The sequence below is a fragment of the Anguilla anguilla genome, chromosome 7, assembly GCF_013347855.1.
Source record: "Anguilla anguilla isolate fAngAng1 chromosome 7, fAngAng1.pri, whole genome shotgun sequence".
Classification (NCBI taxonomy): Eukaryota; Metazoa; Chordata; class Actinopteri; order Anguilliformes; family Anguillidae; genus Anguilla; species Anguilla anguilla.
Genome location: NC_049207.1, coordinates 5,267,446 through 5,292,445, shown reverse-complemented (window position 1 = coordinate 5,292,445; position 25,000 = coordinate 5,267,446). Strand labels below are relative to the sequence as shown.

Here is a 25,000-nt window from a genome sequence, read left to right as displayed (position 1 = left end):
GACAGCGTATACCTCGCAGCATGTGGAGGAGAACCGGGAATCCTGAACGGGGAGAAAGAGGATGAAGAACCATCTCTGAAGGGAGTCTTCAGGACGCAGTGATCCGAACCGGACGATGTTCCACAGCACGCTCATCCCATAGGACGGAAAAGCGAGAAGACTCTGCCATGGTCATAGGCAGTGATCTGAACCAGGGCTCCCCAAACCACTCTACGGTCGGCACAGAGGGATGGCGCTGACCGTGCATCACACGAACCAGCTCGGCAAGGGAGCTTTCAGACCCATTACCTCATTAACTCTGTCCTCTGTGTCACTTACACGACCATAAACTAAAGGCCACTTCCTTAATGAGAGAGGACACGGATTTGACATAAAAAGTCAGGTTCCGACAGGAAGCCAAGGCAGTGTACGGGGAGTGCACAGGTGGGCTTTTATCACATTTCAGTTCTGTGGAAACTACACTACACGTGTGGAGGGACTACACAGGAAAAGAAAATGGCCGCTCCTCCAGGGCTGCGAGTACTGCACTGTACCCCTGGTATTTTCACCCTTCTATGGTGAATGGTCTTTACTGAGGGAGTCCCCCAGTCAGTCAGTTAAACGTCTCCAGAGCTGCTTCCCTCGTCTGCCAGAGCCAATAAGATTGAGCCAACGCTGCCTACAGTGTAACACAGAACTACTGCTAGGTTCAGTGTGTGTTTGATCAAATACGGAAAGAGACAGAGACAGGGGGAGAGAAAGAGCAAGAGACGGAAAAAGCAAGACAGGGAGACAGGGAGAAAGAGAAAAGGATAGAAGGAGAGAGAGAAAGATCAAGAGAGGGAGAGAAAGAGCAAGACAGGAAGATAGAGAAAGAGAAAGGAAGGAGAGAGAGAAAGAGCATGAGAGAAAAGAAGAGAGAAGGTACACAAGGTAGCACATCATTCCAACAAGCTTCCCACCCCCAATTTGGGAGCCCTTACCTCCCGTGTCTGGATCATGAAAATTGGGATCGAGCCCCTTCTCCAGCGCCTTTGCCACTTTTTCGACGTTCCTCTGCTGGACATGCTCCATAAACTTCTTCAGGTTAGCCTGCGGGGCGGAGGGAGAAACAGAGGGAGTCGTGAACAGAGACTACAGAGCACGCGGTAGATGTGAATGCGCCGATCAGCAGTTCAGGAGCTACGCTGCTCAAACACCGCTCAAATCAAGTAGAGGACTTAGAACACGGAAGAGGGCCTGAAAGGGAGGCCCAAATGCCACGCGGTCCAAACTGCACCAGTGCCAGCAGTGGCTGGCGGTAGTACCGCGGTTCTCTTGAGCAATGACCGTGCAACCCCAAACCGGTGGGACCGAAGAGAACCGTAACATTTCACGGGACGTGCGTGCCTGTCCGCGCTCTCCGGCACTGAGAAAGGACGCCGCTGCGATGAGACGAGCAGGCGGTCTAAATCAGGGGGCAAAATAAACAAATCGGGGGGTGCGCGGGGAGCCGAAACAAACATCACTCTCGTTAGACAAAACACGCGGTATCCTGCGTGAGCGGTGAGATGAAGGGATGTGAATCTGAACCGCGGAGAGGGGCCACAGCACAGCAGTCGGTTCTGCTCTTTCTGCATCGAAAGCTCGCAGAGAACAGCCCATCTGATGAAATCAACGCTCAACACAGCTCAGCCGCTTTCATCAGTCAGCATCAATTTCATGCATGCGCTCGAACGATCTGAAAACCTTTCAATTTCACATTAAGGAATTTCACATTAAGAACTGCTAAGTGCTGTGATACGGGTTTTTTCACTCAAATAAGAGAGACTTTTCATCCGTTTCAGGCAGGCAATCGTTAATGTCTGCCTAGAATAAAAACAGTCTGGGAAAATGTCAAAGTAATGGGCTTGACACCAGAAGCACTAACCTACACAATCCACCACACAAAGGATATTTCAGGACACGCTAACCAAGATTTCAAAAATACAGACAATTTTACATACTTTTCTCTTCCCACCCATCGCCATTAACATTACTGTTGATGGTTAAGTGCCCCAAAACTGGGATTGTGATTACTTACAGCACTTTACATTACCAAATAATGTGTAAAGCACCTTTATCCAGAGCAACTTACGCAGGTTACATTTTTTCATCCATTTATACAGCGAGATACTGTATCAACTGAAAAGAAATATCCGGTGAAGAACCTAGATCAGTGATGCAACAGCAGTCTGGCCCCAGGGATTCAAACCCTTTATCTCCCTTTGTAAAGCGTAGAGCTCTCACTGCTCTGCTACACCGCAGCCATCTTGGGCCTGTGCAGTATATTGAAATCAGTCAAGTCAAGTCAAGTCATGTCATTCAGATTTATATAGCACTTTTTCTGACCGAGTCAGCACAAAGTGCTTAACAGACATTGACATGCCTGTACACACAGGTAGAGAAACACCCATGTGTACATATGAGTACAGTAAAAGAGAAAACAATTTATTGTGGTTTAAAATACGTAATCAGTGTTGAGATAAGAGGCCCGTCTCCGGAGGACCCAGCCAGAGCGGAACATCCAAGAATCGGAAGGGAGGTGAGAAGAAATCTCTCTGATTAAGTTTCTCCGGGTAAGAGCGTCTGCTAAACGCATGTAATGTAATCATGGTGGGAGATTACAACCATGAACCAGCCAAATGCTGGCAAATTTCTTACCTGCGGCTGTGAAGTTTGTCTACTCTACCAGCCACTTTGGCTGGTAAACACCCATCACTTGGACGTCCAGTTACATTCTAAGTATCTCGTTGTCTGGTAAAACAGTGAAATTGGCCGGTGAATTTTGGGACACACCAGTCTCTGTGACCAGTGGACAAAAAAAGTTAGTTTCCTGCGCTGAATGTAATTCAATGCAATGCAATCGGCAACGACTAGACAGAGCGAAAACAGGTTGCGTAGAGCGGTATGCATTTTGGAGGGGGACATGCGCTAGACCCCCCTCTCCCACACAGAGACAGGACCTCGCAGCGATCGCACACGCCCTGCAGTAGACGTCGGGCGTTCCAAACCGGGGGGGGGGGGGGGGGAAGCCCATAAAATTGGGATGTTAAAAAGCAGGGAGGAGCAGGCAGATGAGCAGGCAGAGGAGCAGGCAGATGAGCAGGCAGATGAGCAGGCAGAGAGGAGCAGGCAGATGAGCAGGAAGAGGAGCAGGCAGATGAGCAGGCAGAGGAGCAGGCAGAGAAGAGCAGGCAGAGAGGAGCAGGCAGATGAGCAGGCAGATGAGCAGGCAGAGGAGCAGGCAGATGAGCAGGCAGAGAAGAGCAGGCAGAGGAGCAGGTAGAGGAGCAGGCAGAGGAGCAGGCAGATGAGCAGGCAGAGGAGCAGGCAGCTGAGCGGGCAGATGAGCAGGCAGATGAGCAGGCAGAGAGGAGCAGGCAGATGAGCAGGCAGAGGAGCAGGCAGAGAGGAGCAGGCAGATGAGCAGGCAGAGGAGCAGGCAGAGGAGCAGGCAGATGAGCAGGCAGAGGAGCAGGCAGAGGAGCAGGCAGATGAGCAGGCAGATGAGCAGGCAGAGGAGCAGGCAGAGAGGAGCAGGCAGATGAGCAGGCAGAGGAGCAGGCAGAGGAGCGGCAGCGCTAACACGTGTGCGGTAGCGGGCGGGGCGAGAGAAGCCCGAGCGCGTTACATAACCCCGGCAGACTCCACACCGTGGGCCCCGCGCGGAGTGGGCGTGGGGGACGCGCGGCGGAGCAGAAGAGGCGCCCACGCGCTCAGCTCAGCGCCTCGCGCCCCTCCAGCTGGCGAGGGGGCATTTCCAGGAGCGCGGGGAAAGACACAGCAGCGGGCACAGACGCACGCGGGCACGCCCACTGAGCTCAACGCCACCCGCGTTCAGTTCAGCGTCTCGTGCCTCTCCGGCTGGCGAGGGGCATTTCCAGGAGCGCGGGGAAAGTCGCGGCGGCAGGGGGCAGCGGCGGGCACAGCAGGGGGCACAGTCGCCGGGCACTGCCACCGAGATCAACGCCGCCGAGCGCAACGTCGCGTTCAGCTCCGAAGCCTCGTGGACGTGCGAGCGCCAGCGTGCGATCCCTCCGTTTCACAAAACTGCTTCGCTGTCCTCACGCACGCGGGTGAAGCTGCAGCCCTGGATTCACCTCATATAGATCTATCTGCACCCCCCTCCCCCCCCCCGCATCGCTGGAATCACTGGCATCGACATTAAACTCAGGAAAATCTCCATCTAAACGCACAATGTTGCAGAACTGCACAATGCAGAACAGAGACCTTTTCGAAAAGCACTGATATTGACTGTGAGGCTACTGCAGAGCCAGCATCACCTGTGGTGTAGCATTACTACTGTATTACTACTGTAGCCTCCCCGCACCCCCAACACTATTGTTTCCGTTATACAAAAGAGCATTCATTTACAGCCACGCACAGAGGTAATAAGGCTAGTAAATGTCTACCTTAGCAATTATCCACATTCAGAACGATATGGAAAATTCACAGGGGGATCACACATTCGTTTGTTGCATTTTTTTTCCTTGCTTATCACACAGCTGATATAGTAAGAGAGATCATCATGTCTTTTTATATTCTTCTGTTTTCATAGTAGTTACATAACTTATATGCGCACACACACACACACAAGCATGCAGGCTCTCTCACACACACACACACTCACACGCGCACACACACACTCACACACACACACAAGGCGAGAGACGCAGAGAAGCGCACAAAGCACTCACCATGTGCTCCGTCATTTCATCACCCGTTCCCCGAAACCACTCCTCCTCTTTTTCATCCCTCTGTTCATCATCCCCGTTTTTTTTTTTTCCCCGGCGAAGAAGAAGAACAAGAACAAGAACAGGAAGACCACGCGGCGGCCGCGGCGGTCGGCGTCCAGGAGCCCCGATCGCAGGCGTCCGCGATCGCGCTCGCTCGCTCGCCCGGGCGCCGCCCACGCCGAGCCGATTCGCCGCGGCGGAGCCCCCGACCGGCCCCCCGCGCCGGCCCCCCGACCCAGCGGCGCGGATTCATCCCAGCGCTCTCCAGTCCTGCCAAGCCGTTGTTATGGCGATGGGATACAAAGGGAAGAGCTGCCGCGCCGCGTGTGGGACGAGCGCGGCGCGCGGAGCCGGGGGGGGAGGGGGGATAACCGCGATCTCGCCGCGATCCCCCCCGCTCTCAGATCAGCTGCGACCCACCCGCGGGCTCAAACCGCCTTTTCTCCGGCTTCTGTGGTCATCAAGGCAGCGGCACCTGCATTTTTTTTTTTACAGCCCCCTCCGCTCCCCCCCCTTTTGTGGATTTTTTTTTACCCCCCCCACAGTGAGAGTTGTATTTTGCGCTTTTCTTTCTGCTCCTGGGGTTACGACCCAGATAGCGAGCCGCTCTGGCCCGGATCTGAGCTGTGATCTGTGAGTCCAGCACACCCAGCAGTGCCGAGATTCGGCCCGGAGTCGCTTGCTGTCAGGGAAACATAGATTCAGCGTGGGCAGAACTTTGAGAATACAAGTGAACACAAGGGAACCAAGCTGGCAATACTGGGTTCACACTGCCGAATAATGACAGCTAAGGAGCACCCCATGAAACAGTCCAGTGTAATATCAGGGTAATGGCCAACAATTATTAAATAACAGGTTTTTCTTTTCAATCAGCACACTGATATACAACTCTCTATGTAGGGATAAACACAACGTAAATCTGGACATCACTGTCCCTTGTTCAGTACGTGCAATCAGTCAACCTCGCAGGACGTGCTTTGTAGATTTTAAAAAGCAAGGTGCACAAACTGTCTTGATTTCACAAAGCATACTCTGTAAAAAAAAAAAACACCCTGGGTTGCCTGTTCTGCTGTTGCTAGGCAACCACACTCCACTCCTGCCAATCACTTAGCTGGCGTCATTTACGTCCTTAACAGCATTTTAATTTAATTTTATAAAGTTTGGTGCATTATTCGTTTTCTAAAAACAATGGATAAGCGGAGAGCACTTGCTTTTGCTCTTTTGGAGAGCCAGGATTTGTGAAATTCTAAAATTGTGGGTGGGCCCAAACAGCAACAACCAATTTATCCTTAATCTTCTTTGATTACAACAGAACCTAACGGCAAAATCAAGCAACGCCTCTATTTTCACGTGACTGGAGAGCAGAGAAAAGAATGACAGGGATGGAAGGCGCTCATCGGACCAATAGGATCATTTTCAGCTCCACGTGCCACCTAAACATGAGCTGCCTGGGGTGCAAAAGCAGCACAGACAATTCTACGAATTTGCCAAAAATAATTTAACAGTGGCCCCAGCTGTGAAAAAGCGTTTCCGGTGTGATCGCAGCCAAAGGCTTCCGACGCGAATAAAAAGTTGGCAAAAGAAAGTTTGAAACCAGCAAAAAGCTGGAAAGACATTCAAGTAGGCCACTCGTGATGCCAACCTGGTGGACAAACAGTTTTCCTTTTTTCAAAGGCAGGGTCAACAAATTCAATCACCGGCTCAGGTAACTCAGCAGAAACGTAACACACAATCAAAGATTGCAGTTTGGTTGCTTTCATTTCATATCGTGTTGCCAGAGAAAAAAAACGCCCCAAACAATCGCGGTGAGATTAATATCGCCCACCTCACTAGACATAGTTTGTATGGTCGTGGACAGAACAGCTGCGGAAAAGTTTCGAACAAATTCCTCTTCGTAACAACACAGTGTCAATGGCGAATTGGAGATATTTCCCAGAGTTTGGAAGAGCAGCTCATAGCTTGATTGCAGTCAGCCAAGGATATTGCTATAAGAGTGGATGACAGACATCACAGACACAGACATTGTGTCATGGGCTATAGCTCACCGAAAACTTGCCACAAAACCGGAAAATTTCCCACATTCAGGAATGGCCTCTCCCCACTGACTGTCCTGCGCTGAGCAAAGCAAGCGTTTTATTGCTACTGCCCATCACAATGACTTTCGTGTGTGAAGTTGGATTCACCATCCTAACCAAGGTGAAGATGAAACAAAGACACAGACGGAAGACTGCACCGGACATGTCGTCCTGTCGTCCTGCAAACCCAGGACCGGGACCAGATGATGTAGAATAGTCAGGCGCACCCTTCTCACTGAGCAAGCGGTATTTATTTAGGCATTTTTTAGGCTCGTATTGTTGTTGTTATGTGGGTCGCGTTACAAATCTATTAATAAAATACGGGTCGCCTGAAAATAAAATTTTGAAAACCGCTGGTCTAACGCACATCCCAGCCCTGCCTTGTGACTTCAGTGCCATGTGACATCACCCACACGCCGTACAACAGCCCCTGTCCCTCACCTGCATGCGCTACAGGTCCCGTTAAAAAAATAAAATCCCAATGAAAGCAGATGAGACGGGACAATGCCAGCACTGCACACACAGCACACCACACATCGCCGTGTTCAGGGGCTAATGCCTTTGAAAGCACATCGCTGTGTTTAGGCACTAATGCCTGTGAAAGCACATCGCCGTGTTCAGGGGCTAATGCCTTTGAAAGCACATCGTTGTGTTCAGGCTCTAATGCCTTTGAAATCACATCGCTGTGTTCAGGGGCTAATGCCTTTGAAAGCACATCGCTGTGTTCAGGTGCTAATCCCTTTGAAAGCACATCACTGTGTTCAGGGGCTAATCCCTTTGAAAGCACATCGCTGTGTTCAGGTGCTAATCCCTTTGAAAGCACATCACTGTGTTCAGGGGCTAATCCCTTTGAAAGCACATCGCCGTGTTCAGGCTCAGGTTAATGCCTTTGAACAGCTACAGCGTGGCCGTAACATGATTTCAAGGCTCGGGGCAGGGATCGTACTGAACTAAGGGAGAAGAACCCGTGGCAGCCTGGCTCTCCCCACACTCCTCTGAGTGACGGGTGAATGGCAGCGAAGGTGTCCTGGGGGCAGGTTCAGATTAGCCACAGCTCGGCTCAGCGTTGAGCTCAGCTGGAAAGGCGGTGAGACTGACACCCAGCGAGAGGACTGGACTAACGAGACGGTCACAGCCTCAAAATCCCCAGGTGGGGGAACTTACGCCACGTCTGTCATTTATACAGATACTGACTGCGTGCGCTGTACTATTACTGCTACTATTCTACTACTTCTAGTAATACTGTTGCTGCTACTATTACTATACTACTACTACTACCACTACAGTAATAACAATGCTAGCATGACTACTACTACTTCTGCTACTAGTAATAATAATAATAATAATAATAGCCTTAACCACCACCAATGCATAGCAGCGATGAGCACAGATTTGGGTGGAGACAAGGAGACTCCAGTCAACTCCCCTATATGTTCAAACAAATTAATAGCAAAACCAGCTAGCATGGTCTTGTCGATTGACTGGCCCAACAGTGCATCACCCCCAAAGTTGAAACTTAACCTACACTTATGTCCCTGACCACTGTAAAAGGGGAGGCCCTTTTTGGAGAAGGAACGTCAATCCATTTTAAAATGGCGCCGAATGGCCCTGAGCCATACCCTATATAACTCATGCTCAATAAAGAAAACTGCAAGTAATAAAGTCCTTGAAGAATAGGCACCAAAAAAGGGTACGCGTCTATTGCTAATGCAGCATATATTGTTACCTATGGCCAGGGTAAACTGCAGTGGGAGAAAGCTTGAATGCTTGTGCAGCCAGTATTTCATTGACCTCTCTCCCTCTGCAGCACAAAGCCTTATTGCTGGAGGAGTAAATAGCGTATTACAGAACAAGAGTGCATCAGGAACCAGACTGGACAGTAATGGCTGCTCTCTCATCCTTTGCTGCAGGGAGATCGCTGGGAGTGGACCAAAGCCCACCGCGAATAATCTCTGTGAAGGGGGGGTGCACTCACAGGGATATAACGGCCAGGTGGCCTCTGTGGGGGGGGGGGGGGGGGGGGGGGGGGGGGGGGGGGGGGAGGGGGTGGATGCCCGTTTATGCCACTCAAACCCCACTTCATTATTCCGTGCCATTTGCTTGTGTATTGTCCAAATGGCGTCTACTGGGTTTTATCGCCTGGATCAATCAGGATGAAATTCATACGAGCAGCGCTAATCAATGTCAAGGACCCATCCATGCACGCATGTATGCATTGTGTATTACAGGCTAATTATCATATAGATAGGGTTTAAACTGAAGACGCAGGGCGAGGGTCACTGGGTAAACATGTTGCTATGACTCACCCGTTTATGGGACACATTAAGGCCACGTGTCTTTGGGCACCATATTTCAACATGCGCTTGGGCCGATTAACGTTTAGTGCGTTCGCCAGCATCGCACGTGCGTGCCATTTTTTCCCCTCATTACCTGCCATTTTGGCTCAGTTGTTACCTCGTTCCAGATGCAACTGTGAGCAGCTATGAGCTAATGCGCTGGTCCATTGTTCCTAAAGGCGCGGAGGTCATGTCTTGTTAGCACTGGTGTGGTTCCACAGCCCCCTGGGCACCCGGTTTGCAGAGCCAGTCCGACTCCATTAACAACATAACCAGCTGCTTAAGGCCCCATGACTGCCTGCGGGGCCCTGAATTATTATAATATGCATACTGTATATTATTTAGGGGGTGGGTGGATTGGGACCCAAATGGTTCCCCCTCAAAGGCTAGGGCCGGCACTGTCCGGTTGGGTGAAGGCATTTGCGGCCATGCGTTTGTCAGGGGATGCGACACGAGGAAGCCTCACGACAGTCCGACCGGTCACGTAAACACAAACCCCTGGGGAATGTTCCGGAAACCCCTGATATCACATCCATGTTATTAGTTTGCTTGGGTGGATGTCCGTAACCAGGAGGAATTATACAGCACACACACACACACACACACATAATGCATTTATTTATGTGTTTTCACGTTTTGCTGGTCAATAATGATTCGGCCAGTTTGACCATTTGTCTGCACGCTCCCTCTCTCTAGGAGTCTGGCTCTATTAAAATGGATTGGGGCTGGTAGTAACACCGCCCAATAAAACAGTGATTACCCATGAGCCCAACAAAGCCAGATAGATCTGCGGGAAACTTTGCTCGAGGGCGAAAATGCGCATGTTGCAGTCTGCAGCCGAGTTTAATTCGCAACATATCGAGAAAAAAAAAAAAACTAAAAACTAATTAGTTCCCCCTGATCAATATTTATTTACAACTACCAGTCGACACCAATGTCACTGTGTCGGTCGACACCATGGCAACGAGCAAGCCCTGCGGCGACTCTGTGTTATTCTATAATAGATCTGGTGTGCACTGCCCATGTCTAAGACACAATCTAAACCACTGTACTGGAGAGGAGCAGACAGAGGTAGAGTGGATAAACCAGCCACACCATATTGGGGGATGTGGACAGAAAACAATTCAGGCAATGAGCACAACGGTGAGAATAACAAGTAGAGACTGCTCAACTGTATATTTCAGGGCATTGTCGTTCCCATGACAACACATTTAAACGAGTAACGGTTTTACAAATACTGAGGAGGGAAAAAAAAAAGTGAGGAGACCCCAATGCATTTTTTTTCTTTTTTAAATGGTAAAAAAGCTAAGTGCTCGCTGGCACTTAGCAATGCTAGCCACCGAAGCAAAATGAAAACAGTTACCCACATCCAGCAGCTTCAGGGCATGGAGGCACCCAACCTGGTGCTTTTGTACTTCAGTGAAATGGGCCTGAATGATGAAGTGATGGCCAGTGATGGAGAAACGGAGCTGGCCATAACCCGAGCCTCCCTCAAGGAAGGATTCCAAGCTCTCCGCTGTGGAGAATGAGAGACTCCAGCCTCAGCTGTAAAGCTCTCTCTCCGAGCTCCAACAAACAGCGTTCAAACCGCTCCTGTTCCTTCAGTGCTGACTATGGGGTGCAGGCATTTACTTTACACCCAATGATCAATGGCATGCCCGACAGGCTCCCCTCAGAGGCTGGACGGGTAATGAAGCACTTCAGTACAACAGCCGGTTGGAAACAGGCACACTAGGGGCCTTCTGGGAGACACGTCCAGCTGAACCAATTGTTACCAGCACAGTGACGGCCCCCACAGGCCCAAACCGAATACAGATCGCGACACAATTAGTCACTGAACTCCAAAGGGAAGCAGGCTTTCAGTTAGGGTTTCCCCCGCTTTTTTTTGTGTGTGCAATAGAACCTTCTCTTGTTGATTGGTCAGCTGCAGTCTCACTGATTGGTCGGCTGAAATCTTGCTGATTGGCCACCAGCTGCACATGAGCCGTCACCCTCTAATGCAAATGCCATTGGTCAGCTGGGGGACTGCAGGATAAAACAAACAGCAGGCTAACGAGCTGGACAACAAATGTAATTCTGGACTGGGATACAAGTGGGATGAAAGTCTGCACCTCTCTTGGGACTTAAAAAAAAAATTATATTCCTTGAGTTTCATTAAAGCTGAGGAACAAATTTCATGCAATGGAATATTCTAGCAACAAGTCACGCGCTCTGAATACTATAGCACAGCCCAGCCTGCCTCAGCTGCCTGTGATTGGCTGGAGATGCAGCGCGTGATGCAATCTCCAGCCTTCTCTTACCTCTCCCACTTCTCATCTGCCCATTTCTTTAGGAGACACTCCCCTACACCCTTCGCAGAGTGCCCGAAATCTTGGAGTTGTGCTGGACAACAGGCTGGCACTCTCTGAGAATATCGCGGCAACTACCCGGTCGTGCAGGTTCATCCTGTACAATATCCGCAGAATAAGACCACTCCTCACCAATTATTCCACACAGCTCCTGGTCCAGGCCATGATACTGTCACGTCTGGACTACTGCAACTCCCTCCTGGCTGGCCTCCCAGCATCAGCCACCAGACCCCTTCAGCTCATCCAGAATGCAGCAGCACGTCTGGTTTACAACCTCCCTCGTGACTCCCACGTCACTCCCCTCCTCATCTCCCTCCACTGGCTACCAGTGCAAGCTCGCATCCGGTTTAAGACACTGGTGCTTGCTTTCCAAGCAGTCAAGGGGTCAGCTCCTGGTTATCTGCAGAAGATGATCAGACCCTACAAGCCGGCCAGATCGCTCCGATCGGCTACTACAGGGCGGCTGATTCCTCCCCCTACACGAGCAGCAACAAGGTCTCGACTCTTTGCAGTTCTGGCCCCACGATGGTGGAACGATCTTCCAGTGGAGGTCAGAACAGCAGAGTGTCTGAGCACCTTCAAACGGAAACTCAAGACGCACCTCTTCTCTGTATACCTCTCTCCTCTTCCCTAAACCCTCTCCCATAACTATTATATTAAAAAAAAAAAAAAAAAAAAAAAAAAAAAAAATTTTTTGGTTCAGACTATCTTGTTTCTCCTTACTGTATGCTACTACAGTAAAGGCTTTTTATCTACATTTTATTCAATGGACTTGAGTGGACTTGATCCTGAGTTTGGTTACACTGTTGTAAGTCGCTCTGGATAAGAGCGTCAGCTAAATGCCTATAATGTAATGTAATGTAATTCTCTGTAAGGCTCTTACATTATTTTCCTGCTGTATAAACACACCGCTCTCGTTAAACACAGAAACTTACACTTCTGAGGCAGCTGAAATGGCCTAAACCTACCCCAACAGCGACTAGCACGGCGCTGTCACAATAATGGCGCTACGGTAAAAAAAAAATTTTTAAAAAATAAAAGACTGAATCCAGACTGGGCTGATTTCGATTCGGTAACAGGTGCGAGGCGGCGCGTGTTCACGCGACGATCCTGCGAGATCGTTCTTCCGACGCGTCTGGTCCCAGGAGAGGCGCCGACGGCGGCGTAGCGCAGAGAAGCCCACGCGCCTGGCGCCCCCGGCGCTCGGCAACAGACGCGGCGTTCGCGGCAGACGCCCGAGCGCTTCGCGTCTCAAACCGCTCGCGTGCGAGACGGAGCACCTCTGCTTTCTCTCGCCCGCCCTGCGAACACAGCAGGGTCGCCGTCTCCCCGAAACGACGCCGTCACTGCAGATTAAACGTAGCACTCCACCCGGTCGCGCTGAACGGACCCGTTAGGGGTGGCGGGCGGCGGGGGGGGGGGGGTGCGAGGCGGGCAGAGGCTATTCGATACGCCCTGCGGTGCGGTAACAAACAGTTTTAAACGCCTCGATGAAAGCGAGTTGCCCGTGGCCGTGGAAACACGCATCACAGTCCAGGGCTCCAGAGACCGAGGGAAGAAGAAATAGGATCGATCCTTCTTAACAGCCGAGGTATGATGCCACAGCCTATTTGTGTTTAACCGGATGGATGGACAGCAGGTTTAAAGCAGTTCATTGCCAAAGAACTCTTGACAAGAAGGCTTGACAGCTCCAGAGAGGGCGGTTCTCTGATTTTTCCCTGGTGCCTAGTCTACTTGGAGTGTATAATGGCGGCTACAGACAGTAAACCGTGGGTCATGACATCATCGTCCCAGATACGGTGGGGAGTAATGCCGTTTTACGGTTTTGGGAGTTCGTCATTGAGAGAGATCAAAAGCCCCACCTTATAACCCGTACAGGTAATATCCACGGTTCCACTACCGTGGACTTCCACAATGAGGCCAACAGCAAAGAGAGAATTGAGAACTTCTAAAGGAACAGGCACGGGAGTATGTGTGTGTGTGTGATCTCTGTACTGGAAAGGCTTTGAGGGACTAGGCCTAAATCTCTGAGGGAGGGCAGCACTTTGATCTGTATTAGTCTAGAACTGGTCTCACCCCACTGAGTTCATCCCTATCTAGGAGGTCCCCCTAAACCCTTACCATTACCCACCCCTTATTAAAACACAGTTTGATGTATTTTTATATGAGGAACTAACATTTATCAAAACAAAGGCACACTGTAAACACCAATGAGCCTGCACAAACTGCACTGTTCAGTTGAGCGTGGCCAAGGAGAGAAAGTGTGCTACTAACAAGATAAAAAAATTTGTGCCTCACCTCCAACCCCTCTCAGAAGCCACCTGACTGGAACAAGTGCCGAAAGGACCACCCACGGGTGCAAATGCACCCCCACCGGGGCTAAAGCATGGGGGTAAGCTCAATAAACAAACTGCACCATTGCATAAAGACAGTGTAGTCATCAGGCAGAAGAAAAATTTAAATAAACATTTAGTCCACAACTGCATCCACAGTCGTCCACCATTAGAAGTGCAAGCACATAAGAAGCTAGCCAACGTTTGGAAGTATGACAGCATTAAATTAGGGAATTAATCTTGTTAATATACCCACCACTGTGGAGACCACAGTGTGAATTTTAAGCATGTTTCAATATTAAAAGTGACTCATTTATCAAGGAAACATCTAGCAATCGTTCTATTAAAGTACGACATGCAAGGGTAATTGTAGCGAAATTGAAGCTTCAGTTAACACAAGCAAAACAGTTACTGAGAAGCAGTGAGAAGGATAATATTACTAGCAAATGTTCGGGTCCATTTCTCTCCAGGCTAGTTTACAGACACTGTGATGAAAGCAAATTAACAAACGGCCTTTAAATATCAGTGCTTCCCAGGATGCATCTGGACGGCCTCAAAACATTCAGGGGTACAGGGGCGATCCGTCGGGGAGTTTCCGCGCCACGTTGCTTTGGCGGCGTTCACATCACATCCTTGGTCACCGTGCACGAAATCTCAAATCGAACGCTTTCGAATACGCACAACAACCCTAAAATGCCGTGCGGGGCGGGGGGGGGGGGGGGGGGGGGGGAATTAATAAGGGCACTTATGCAGAGCGCGGCTCGAGATTCGCTTTCGCAAATTGTCTCCCGACAAATTGCAGCTTGCTCCGAAGATTAATATCGATGTTTGATAATCCTTCATTCCGAATCAAGATAAAGGAATTACAGCCATTACGGACTCCGGAGCAGAAAATGCAGAAAATGTCTCGAGAATAATACACACACTCTGGGCTGTAATTTCACTCCTCACAACTGAAAGAGAAAGTCTAAATTTCTACACTTCGATGGCCCTTCATCCACACTACAGCCGGTGTTTGCGTGCGACATTTCCGTCAAATGGTGAAGCAGAGAGAAGGCGCATCCGTAATATAAATGCATTGGTCTATCAACCTGCTTTTTCTTAGAACGCTGCTGCTCTTATTCACAGATGCATTTCCTTGTACGAGCGCAAATACTGTGGTTGTGGCCAGAAGGAATCTCTACTGAGCCTCCTCTCAAAAAGTGATCAGTGTTTGAAAGTTACTTTGTGTTACTTCATCTGAGGTCATTAATCTCAACCACTTCAGTAACCTTGGAGCTGCATAAATGATTGACATGTAAAAACGTCACACCATCCAAATTTGCAAACACCTTTTTACAAGGAACAAGTCCATAGACTCAAACCCCAAAAAAAGGGTTCTTTGGCTTGTCCCCAAAGAGGAACCCTTTCTAGTTCCTTCTGGAACCCTCTATGGTACGTAGTTGTGAAAGGCGCGAAAGCTCCCAGATCAAAGCATTTTGCCAGACAAAGGAAAGAACCCTTGAACTAGATGGGGTTCCTCTACGAAGACACAGAAGAGCCTTTTGGAACCGTTTCCCATGAGGGTGCAGGTTACAACACACAAAATAATTAAGTGTAAAACTCATAAAGCAAGCACAAAGCACTAACAGGTTTACCCCAGATATACTGTAGATGAAAAGCTGAAAGGTCGTCCATTCTGACCGTTACACCACTGGTGCATAATTGGCTTGCTTGAAAACAGATGCTTAAACAAACTGGGGCTGGGAAATCACTAACGTCTGCAACTGAGATAAATATGGGTGGTCTTTCTTAATGGCCAAAAGATAGTCGCTTCTATCTTTTACCCATTAGCATAATTGAGACCGTTTAGAGCTGTTTAGGAATCCATGTACGCATTTCACTGGCAGCGACAGAGGAGATGCTCTGCAAAGTGCCTTCCACTGCTGATCGCCGCAAGCTGAGATGTGATCAACACAAATATGTGTAATTGTAAATTCTGAATGCATGAAACGGCACTAAACAAAGTAAAATTGCCCAACACATTGCAATGGCTATTTTAAAGCTTACAGGCACATTACAAGCTCGTTTAGGGAACTTGTGAATACAGTCTTATTTTCATATCACACCATTAGAATTTGTGCACCTGCCTTCAGAATGTAAATTTAGATTTTTTAAAAATATCACTGAGTCATGGGATTGTGTGACAGTTACTGTATATATATATATATATATATATATATATATATCTGAATCAAGTCAGCCATCTGCACTATAATCACAGCTGAAATCATGCTCTTTATAAAGCACTTTTATAGAGCATGGTATCAATTTTCATCGTTCTTTGTGGTGTAGTGGATCCCGGAGAATTACTCATATGCATTACCCAGCGCTACACGTGGAAGCTCGTTATCCATTTATTATCTATACACTGCAAATTGCATTAAGAATTGTATTCCATCAAATCACATTAGATCACAGGATAAACTTATTACATTAGATTTGATTTGATCGTTAACCTCATTGTCCCCCAGTAGCAATTTTCATTTGGTTTCACCGTTACAGAAACTAGACATTTACATCCATCCATCCATTATCTGCACCCGCTTATCATGAGCAGGGTTGCGGGGGGGGGTGCTGGAGCCTATCCCAGCATGCATTGGGCGAGAGGCAGGACTACCCCCCGGCCAGGCCGCCAATCTATCACAGGGCACTAGACATTAACAAATATTCTTCATTTTTTCACGCATGCACGCACACACAAACGCACGCACGCACACACACACACAAACGCACACACGCACACACACACACTAATAAAGGATTAAAATAATACCAGACCATAATTGGAAATGCATCATAACCATGAATCCGCATACACGGGAAAAGGAAAAATCAACCTGAATATTCGCTTCATCAATTTAGACGCCGCTCTCACAGGAGCTGTAGTCACGATTCATACGGGTGACCTTGCAGCTCCTAATCCACTCTGCCTCACGTTTGAAAGTCAGAGGGAGAGTTTCCCAGAAAGACCACAGTTCATTTAAACTCATCGCAGCGAAGACTCACCGCCCGGTATGAATTTTAAAAAGGGGGTGGGGAAGAATCGAGCAAATTAATTAACCTTTTGCATAAACGAAGCGGGCTTGCCTGGAATTTCCTGCACGAAAGCAGAGCTGTGATGTCACTAGAGGCTATTAAGAGGCTGTCTTCATGCTTGTTATGCACTGGGAGGGATTAGGGTCCCCCTGTCCCCTGAGAGAGGGGAAACGACAGAGGAGAACTGAGGCTGTGCAAGGCCTGCCCTGAGAGTGTTCTCTCTGGTGGCACCGGAATCAGAAACTTTATTTAAAAGGTGAATAAATAAATAAATCTGACGATGACTCTCTTTGGTCTTTCCCGTCTAATCAATGCAAGGCATGGAGGACGGCATGAGAGCCTGCATATGCAAGTGGGCGTAGTAGCGTGGGCGTGGGACAGCCAGAACTCCAATCCCTGGCCAGCACGTTAGCACACACACACACACACACACACGCTCACGCACACACACACACACTCACAAGCATGCACGCTCGAACACTCACACACAAACACACACCCACACGCATTCACATGCATACACACTCACACAAAACAGTGAATCCCATCCCCATGGCAGCACACTGAACACAACACCCATTGACCGCGGTAGCTTTGTGGACCACTCAAACCACCATATTTATAATAAGAAACCATGATCAGACCTTCTTCAAAGGGCAAGTTCCCAGACACACAATTTCGTACTGTCTGGTGTGTATTGAGAAAAAAAAAAACACTTTTTCAGAACTATCCTTCAGTGTGTCTCCAATCGACAGAAATCATTCATGGCTTAAATTGACGAGCGGCTAAAACATCGTCCTTGTCATGGTTGTCTCCAGTAACACAGCTCAGTGCTGACAGAATGACTGACGTATTTAGCACTTCAAAAAGACAGCATCTGCACATGCGCTCTATAGACTTCCTTCACACCGTGACGGCGTGTTTGTGAAACTACATAATGCCCATTAAACCGTTTCATTTCAGCACAGATCACCGCATTGTTTAACACTACAGGGACAACCACACTCTGCGTGTTACTTCCTGGTTCAGCTCAGGGCAGTTATAGGGTTAAGAAAGACTGTGTCATATCCACTTACTACAGCCGAACTGAGAGTGATCTGGCCATGTAAGCAGATAGAGCTTCTTAGTTCCGGCTCGGCTTTCATAATTGGATAAGTCACAGTCTGTTTTAACCCCATTTTAATAACCCTGGTCCAGCTAAGAAGCTCTGCTTGAGATTTAAATAGCTGAACTAAGGAGTTCAGCTAATACAACTTCGCTTAGGTTCTTATACTTATTAATAATAGGATCAATATTTACAGGAACAACAAAGAAAAAAAAAAGGAAGCAAGCATAATAAAAATTATTTGGGAGAGGGAAGAAGGAAGAAGAATAAGAAGAAGGAAGAAGAGGAAGGGGAAGAAGAAGAAGAAGAGGAGGAGGATGAGGACTAGACAGGATTACAGGCTTCCTTCAGGGCTCAGTGCCCATTTGTAAGCACAGCCAGGCCTCCCCCCCCCCCAACCCGACTCCACAGAGCTGCCCCCTGTCAAACACACATGCAGCGTCCCTGCCCAGAGCTGCCACGCCCTCAGAGCAGACACAGGGGCCACAGTGGCCCTTTCTAATTCGGCAGGGGAAAGAGAAACAGACGCTGCCGCTCGTGCGCCTCGTTTTTTCCCACGGATTTCCCCCCTGCCTGCGCAACAGGTCGGCAACAAAGCTTTTCCTCATGGAGGGAAGAAGAAAAAAAAAAGTGTTAAATCCAAACCACGGGAAGGGAAACCCGCTTGCTTTTGCTCAATGCGTCTGCAGGCTACTTATTCCATGAGAACTGCCAGAGGCACACCACAGCCGTCTTTAGCTAGCCTAAGTGCTGTGGGGCTGGAAAGAAATGCGCTGTGCTTCAATCCGAACCATACCAGAACTACAAATAATTACTGAGTTCGACAGTTAGTATGTGACTGCTGCCTCCCCAGTAAAAAAACAAACAATTGTAGTAACACATTTATCATGACCCCTTAACAGAGGGGTGAAAGCTTAGATATAAGGCAACCTCTAAGCTTTAATCTAACTGCGCAGGGCCGTCCTAACTGCAGTTCAAATCAAAATCACAGAGGCTTCTCTCATTCAGCTGACATAGTTTTACCCACAGCTGAATTCATAAGTCAACTGTGAAAAGCACAGATTTAAAAAAGGCAGCAGATCCATCCAGTGCAGGGCCGTAAGTACCACTGAGAACACAGATGTCCTCAGTATATTTTTTTTCCAAGTCCATTTCCAAGGTCTATAATTAATTTCATTCTTTAGTGAAGCCATCAGCTGGGGGGGAACATTCAATTAGGAGGGGACTGAACGGTCTTTAATATTCTCACAAATCTCTGCCTAATCTAGGGGCATATGCACGGCATTTACACCCTAAAATGCATCCTCAATTAAATGAACAAATTAAAATGGAGGGGAGGGGGGGGAGAGCATACCCTTGCCCAACACTCAGCCCCACGTACTGGCCTGTCTTCCCTGTTCCATCTGTTACAGTATTCATGCTACAGTTTCACTACCCAGCCCACAGCCCCACACTCAACAGATTGTTCATAGCATAACATAACATAACATATCATAGCATAGCATAGCGACGATAACAGGCCATTCAGCCCAACAATGCTCCCCATTTTCCAATCAGTTCAGTGTTGACTCCACCACAATGACATGTCTTAGAAATCCCTTGCTGACAACATTTTAACTGCCAATCCACTTGCCATCTTGAATTATGCAAGGCATAATCACTAGTTTAATTCTACATGAAGCAATGAGCTTAACTTGCGTAGATGCGTTTTTCTCTCTAATTAAAGCATTTGTCTATATGTGCAAATGTAAATTAACCAATATTATCAGTTACCTTACCCAGATGAACAGGAGTGGAACACCTGTTCACACGGCAAGTTAAGTCTCAGTGTCATGCAGGTATACCTGAGAGATATTCATAAAATAAAAGCAATAGCCTTCATCAAAGTCAACAAAATAATTTCAAATCCAAGACATCTTCTGTTCAATGAATTTGAATTAACTCCCTCTGGGCAACACTAACAGGCAACTGCGAACAGACGTGACAGGACAAAGTATTCATTCATCCCAATGCCATTAGCTCTCCTAGACTCTTGTGCAGTATAATATATTATCAAATTATTTTTTTGAATTATAATTATGTTCACTTAATTGTTTTTTAAGTGGGCTGGTCAACAGCATTGTTTCTTGTGCGTTATGCAGTTTTTTTCTGTGTGTTCTCCTTGATGTTGTTGTTTCAATGATGACACAAAACAAGGGAAGGGGCACCGAAATGTGAATGTATGCATTTTTGGATTAAAGTGTCTGCAGTCCCTGGATGAGTGGAAGAGCGTCTACTGAACATACGGAAGGAGGCAAAAAGCAGGCCTTTGGCTCATCTTCTGAGAAAGAAATGTGCATCTATGCCCAGTACGGAAGACGGCATAAAGGGTAAGGAGCTGGTCTTGTAACCTGAAAGGTTTGATTCCCGGGGTTAGGACACTGCCATTGCACCCTTGAGCAAGGTAGGTAACCTGCATTGCCTCAGTATACATCCAGCTGTATGAATGGATGCAATATAAATGCTATGTAAAAGTTATACATGTCGCTCTGGGATAAGAGCGTCTGCTAAATGCCTGTAATGTAATGTAAGGCTGGATGGGTGAGTGTGTTTCAGCGTTCGATCTAAAGAGTGAAAATAATTGCGTGTCCTGAGGTGAGCTGGCGACTATTGGTTGTTCCACGGCCCGCTGGAACACATGAGATCATCCCGCCCTTTTGAGGGACTAGAAAGGTGCTGGCTGGGAAGCAGATCTATAAGGTCAGCTCAAAGGGGGACAGCCATGCTACGAGCGCCTAGCGGCTTCGTTCTTTTTTTCCCTCCCCCGATCAATCCTTACTTGCTGATCTCCCGCTGCAACCCTGCCAGTTGACTTCAGTAGGAGAGGGCAGACGGGTGACGCCTATCCTCACTTCTCTCTCCACCCTGCAGACGCACCACCGATTACAGGCTGCCCGTGTCGTCGGAGGACAACCAGGTCAGCGCATTCTCGGTTTGTGTGTCCGCACGCAGGCGCCTGGTCTGACCAGCAGTGGGCGCTAGAGAGCGATGGGATCAACGGAACTAGCCAGCCTAACCCTCTATCATTCCCTGGGAAAGGCCAATAGGTTTCCCTGCCAATGCAGACCTCCAGCCATAGGCGCCAATGTCGCGGCTGGGACTCGAACGGCCAATCACAGGGCTTCTCCGGCGCTTTCTAACGGTACACAGGCCTCACAGCTCCCGTGGAAAAAAAAAAATGGCGTGTCATCGCACCGCCATACAGAACAAAGGTAGCTGTTGTATTGCAAACAGCACACACCCCACTAATGGGGCCATTTGAGGTTACAGGAGTTCTTTATAGCATGAAACACCGGGCCTCCCTTCAGCACTGTGCATGCAGCACAGTTTTAGGCGCTTACAGCAGCAGCCAATGGGCCTTCTCCCTGACGCAGTGCAGACAGGGCTTTCCCTCCACTGGCCCAGAGCAACACGCAGCAGCACAACAAACGGACAGTGTGTGAAAATGTGACTCAGGGGCGTCAGCCGGGGGCCGGCCGAACAAGTGTTCTTTTTTAATCCCGCGCCAAGGCCAGCGACAGCGGCGGAGACTGCGCTGAGCTCCGACGCTAACGTCCGACGCTAACGCAGAGCACGCGCGCACGCGCTCGCATCTGGAAACACGAGGCGCCGCCGCGGCGGCCAATCACTGCCCATTACCAGCGGCGAGCGCGGTTTCGCCGCCTCCCCCGCGGATCCGACAGGTCCCCCGTAAATAACATCCGCTCTGTTCCCACGCCATCGGTAACGGAATTAGGGTAACGGCGTTAGGGGGGCCCTGTGGATGGGGCCCATCGCGGGGCCGTAATGTACTTCGATGGGGGGTGGGGGGGGGGGGGAGACAGCTCCATGTGCACACTGAGCAGCAGCTGAGGCAGAGCATTCTTCCATACGATGCCCTTCCGCCATTGGATCGCATATATTCCAGTGGGGTGTATAATAAATACTCCTGTTCTATCCTATCCCATTCCTATTCTAATTCTGAGGCTGTTTCTGGAAGACAATGCTAGTGTGGTGTGAAATCCTACCACATCATAACATAACATAACAATGACGAGAACAGGCCATTCGGCCCAATGCCCCCGTCCAACCATATTCTCGTCCCAGCTGTTGACAACTGCTGTTGACAGTGGCAGTACCAGTGCTCAAAGTGGACTGGAACAGACATAGACATACAGACATACTGGGACTGGTACACCATATAATAATACAATGATATAATAATAATCATCATCATCATCATCATCATCATCATCTACATCATACCCAACTAAAAATGACAAACACAGATAAGATACAGAAAAGGACAATTTTTCTGTGTGTATGCTCATTTTAAATGCCACTATCATAGTAAGCAGTGCCTATGAAAGTGAAACCTCTAAAAGTCTATAAAAGCACTTCACTCTGTAACAGCTCCACTCCAGGCCCCTGAAGACTTTCTAGGAAGCCCAACAGTCATCGATTCCAGGGGAGTGAGCGAGGAGGAGGAGGAGGAGGCTCCCAGCAGGGTGTCAGTAACTTTTTTTTGGCAGTAGTGAGGGCAGCCAGCCAAACTCGCCTCTGCTGGGAGGACGAATCAGGAGCGGAATCATCATTGCGTAACATTATCGACGGAGAAGGAGGGTTTGGCTTAAGTAACGCGGACTCGATTCCAGAAATCAACTGCTTTCGAGCGCGCAGGTAGACACCACCCACCCCTGGGGTGAATAATGGTGAACATATACAGGAAATGGAGCTAACTGAATTTGGAAGCATTTGAGTCATATAAACTCTATAAAAAACAAAAAACAAACCAAAAAGAACTTTAAATTAATTATTTTGATGGTTTGGTTTCTAGAGGCTGGAGGAATATTATCCCATAGACTATGACAATGTAGTTCTGCTTCCAGTTTCAGATCTCTAGTTCAAACTGCGAAGGTTGTTACAGCAGCAATGGGTGAACCAACTCCATATTAATGCCCATAAGTTTGGATGAGACGTTGAATGTCAGGTGTCCGCATACTTTTGGCCACGCAGTGTATGTGTAGGTTTATAAGACGCTCTCTCAGAAGGGTGAGCTAAACAGCTGAAGTGAAGAACTTCGATGTCTCGGTGGTGGGTCGCCCGTAGGAAGGCCACAACGCTAAAGAAAGGAGCGAATAAAAAAAGAGGAACGACCCGGGAAGATCGTATTTCGGTTTGAGCTCCCGAGCGGGACCCCTCGGGTTAGAATGTCGAAAAGTGTCCGTGCGGCTCTGCCGAGACCGCGCCCCGGCTGTGAGAAACGGGCCGGCGGGCGTGGCGTTTAGGGCCATCCCGGCAAAAGAGCCGCTCTGCTCGACGTCGTTCCCGGGCGGCTCCTCTCCCGCACGCTCTTCAGGTTCGGGTTTTTTCGGGACGGAGTGTTTCCCTTATTTTAACGCCAATTTGGAGTCGCCGACCGCGTTTGCAGCTCCGTTCTGTCGCTGTGTTGACTCAAGTCAGTTAACTATGACATCATCAGACGCACATTACGCAGTAATGCTGGATACTACCTAGTGGCAGGTCTAAGTGTGCCCTGGTTCCACAAAATTCAAGCAAGCCAGAGGGCCGTCCGATGAAAAGAACACAGTGTTCAATAAAAACCTTTTATAGTCCATATGGTCCTTGTGGCACTGTTACAGATGAATTAACACTGGGCATTTTACCGTGAACTTTGCAAAACGGGCCAGTGGATTGCCTCAATAGGAACATGTCATTTAAGGATGCTTCAGACTTTGCCAGAGTGCGGTATTCATAAACAGCACGCACTGCAGCTGCAGCACATCAATTCGGCATAGCTCAAACGGGACAGACGGGCGACCGCGAAACTGTCGCCGCGGTAACGAAGGATCCCGTCACGAGTACAGACACCTGCGGGCTCCTGGCGACCACAGCCAACGCCGGTTTCCGACGGCGAGGAATAAGAGCGAGACGCTCGGGAACATAAGGCCAATCGAAATTAACGTCACAACTTTGCAATCAGAACGAGGAGAACTAGACAAGCGGCGGATACTAATGAGGTTATCTGGAAAACAGACCCGAACCCTGCGAATGCCACCGCGGGCAAAAGCAGATTCCCGTCAGAGGATATTAATCAATCAGATGCGTTTAGGATAACTGACATTGTTACTGTCAACGCCGGCGGGACGGTGTGAAACGGGACAGAGCATCAGAGAGCGGTGGCCCCCCCCTCGTTAACCGGAGCGGGGTCCACACCGCCGAACGAACCGGCTCTGAATGCCGAGCGCCGCTCCACACGTAGCGATGCATCACCCCGCCGGGCATCCCAAACTCCAGGATCCCCCCCCCCCCCCCTCCCCCTTCAGGATCCCCCCTCTCGACGCAGTTAAAGGAACAGAACCTACCGGCGAAGGAGCGAGCTTCTACGTGACCAGCCAAAAAAAACAAAAAAACGGAATGTAACCGAAACGACGCATGCCGTCCCACGGGGAGGAAACAGCTCCCGGATAATTCCGATCGAACCCCCCCCCCACTCCCCCCACTCCCCACTCCGCCCCACCCCAATAAAAAAAAAAAAGCAACTTCACAGCACACACCCCCCCCAGGAGGAAAACAGCATTAAGATTCGGGAGGAGCAGCAGTGTGCCGTGTGGAATACCTTACTGTGGGATCTGGACGTCCTGTGCTTCCTGGACCTCCTCGTCCCTCTCTCCCCCGCCGCTCCCCTCCCCAAAACGGTGCCCATCTCCGACCATCAACCCCTGCCGTCTGCAGCGGACCCGGAGACGAAGCGCCATCCGCACGGCGGGTCCCCCCCCCCGCACCCCCCCAGCTCCCCCAGCCCCCACCCCCTCCCTCCTCCACCACGCTCTCTCTCTCTCTCTCTCTGTCTCCCTCCTCCTGTTTCTGGAGTAGCACACACGCGCGTGCGGAGACGACAGACGGGCTTTTCCGCAGGAACCAGACTCGGAGCGTGCGAGGGAGAGAATCAGAAGGGGGGGGGGGGGGGG

At 49.2% G+C, this 25,000-nt stretch overlaps 1 protein-coding gene across 2 annotated transcripts in view; it reads right to left on the bottom strand.

Moving 5' to 3' along the window:
• LOC118231030 (SH3 and multiple ankyrin repeat domains protein 3-like) overlaps positions 1 to 24,736 on the bottom strand; it is a 155,629-nt gene extending 130,893 nt beyond the window's left edge. Inside the window, exons 1-2 of one of the 2 annotated variants that reach the window (XM_035424445.1) lie at positions 24,649 to 24,736; positions 963 to 1,071 (exon numbers count right to left, since the gene is read on the bottom strand). In XM_035424445.1, coding sequence (XP_035280336.1) covers positions 963 to 1,071; positions 24,649 to 24,735 — 196 coding nt within the window. In that variant the 5' untranslated portion in view covers position 24,736. Of the gene's footprint in view, positions 1 to 962; positions 1,072 to 4,697; positions 4,793 to 24,648 lie in introns of those variants that run through there. The other variant, XM_035424446.1, reaches the window with a different exon arrangement.
• Between the last annotated feature and the right edge of the window lie 264 nt (positions 24,737 to 25,000).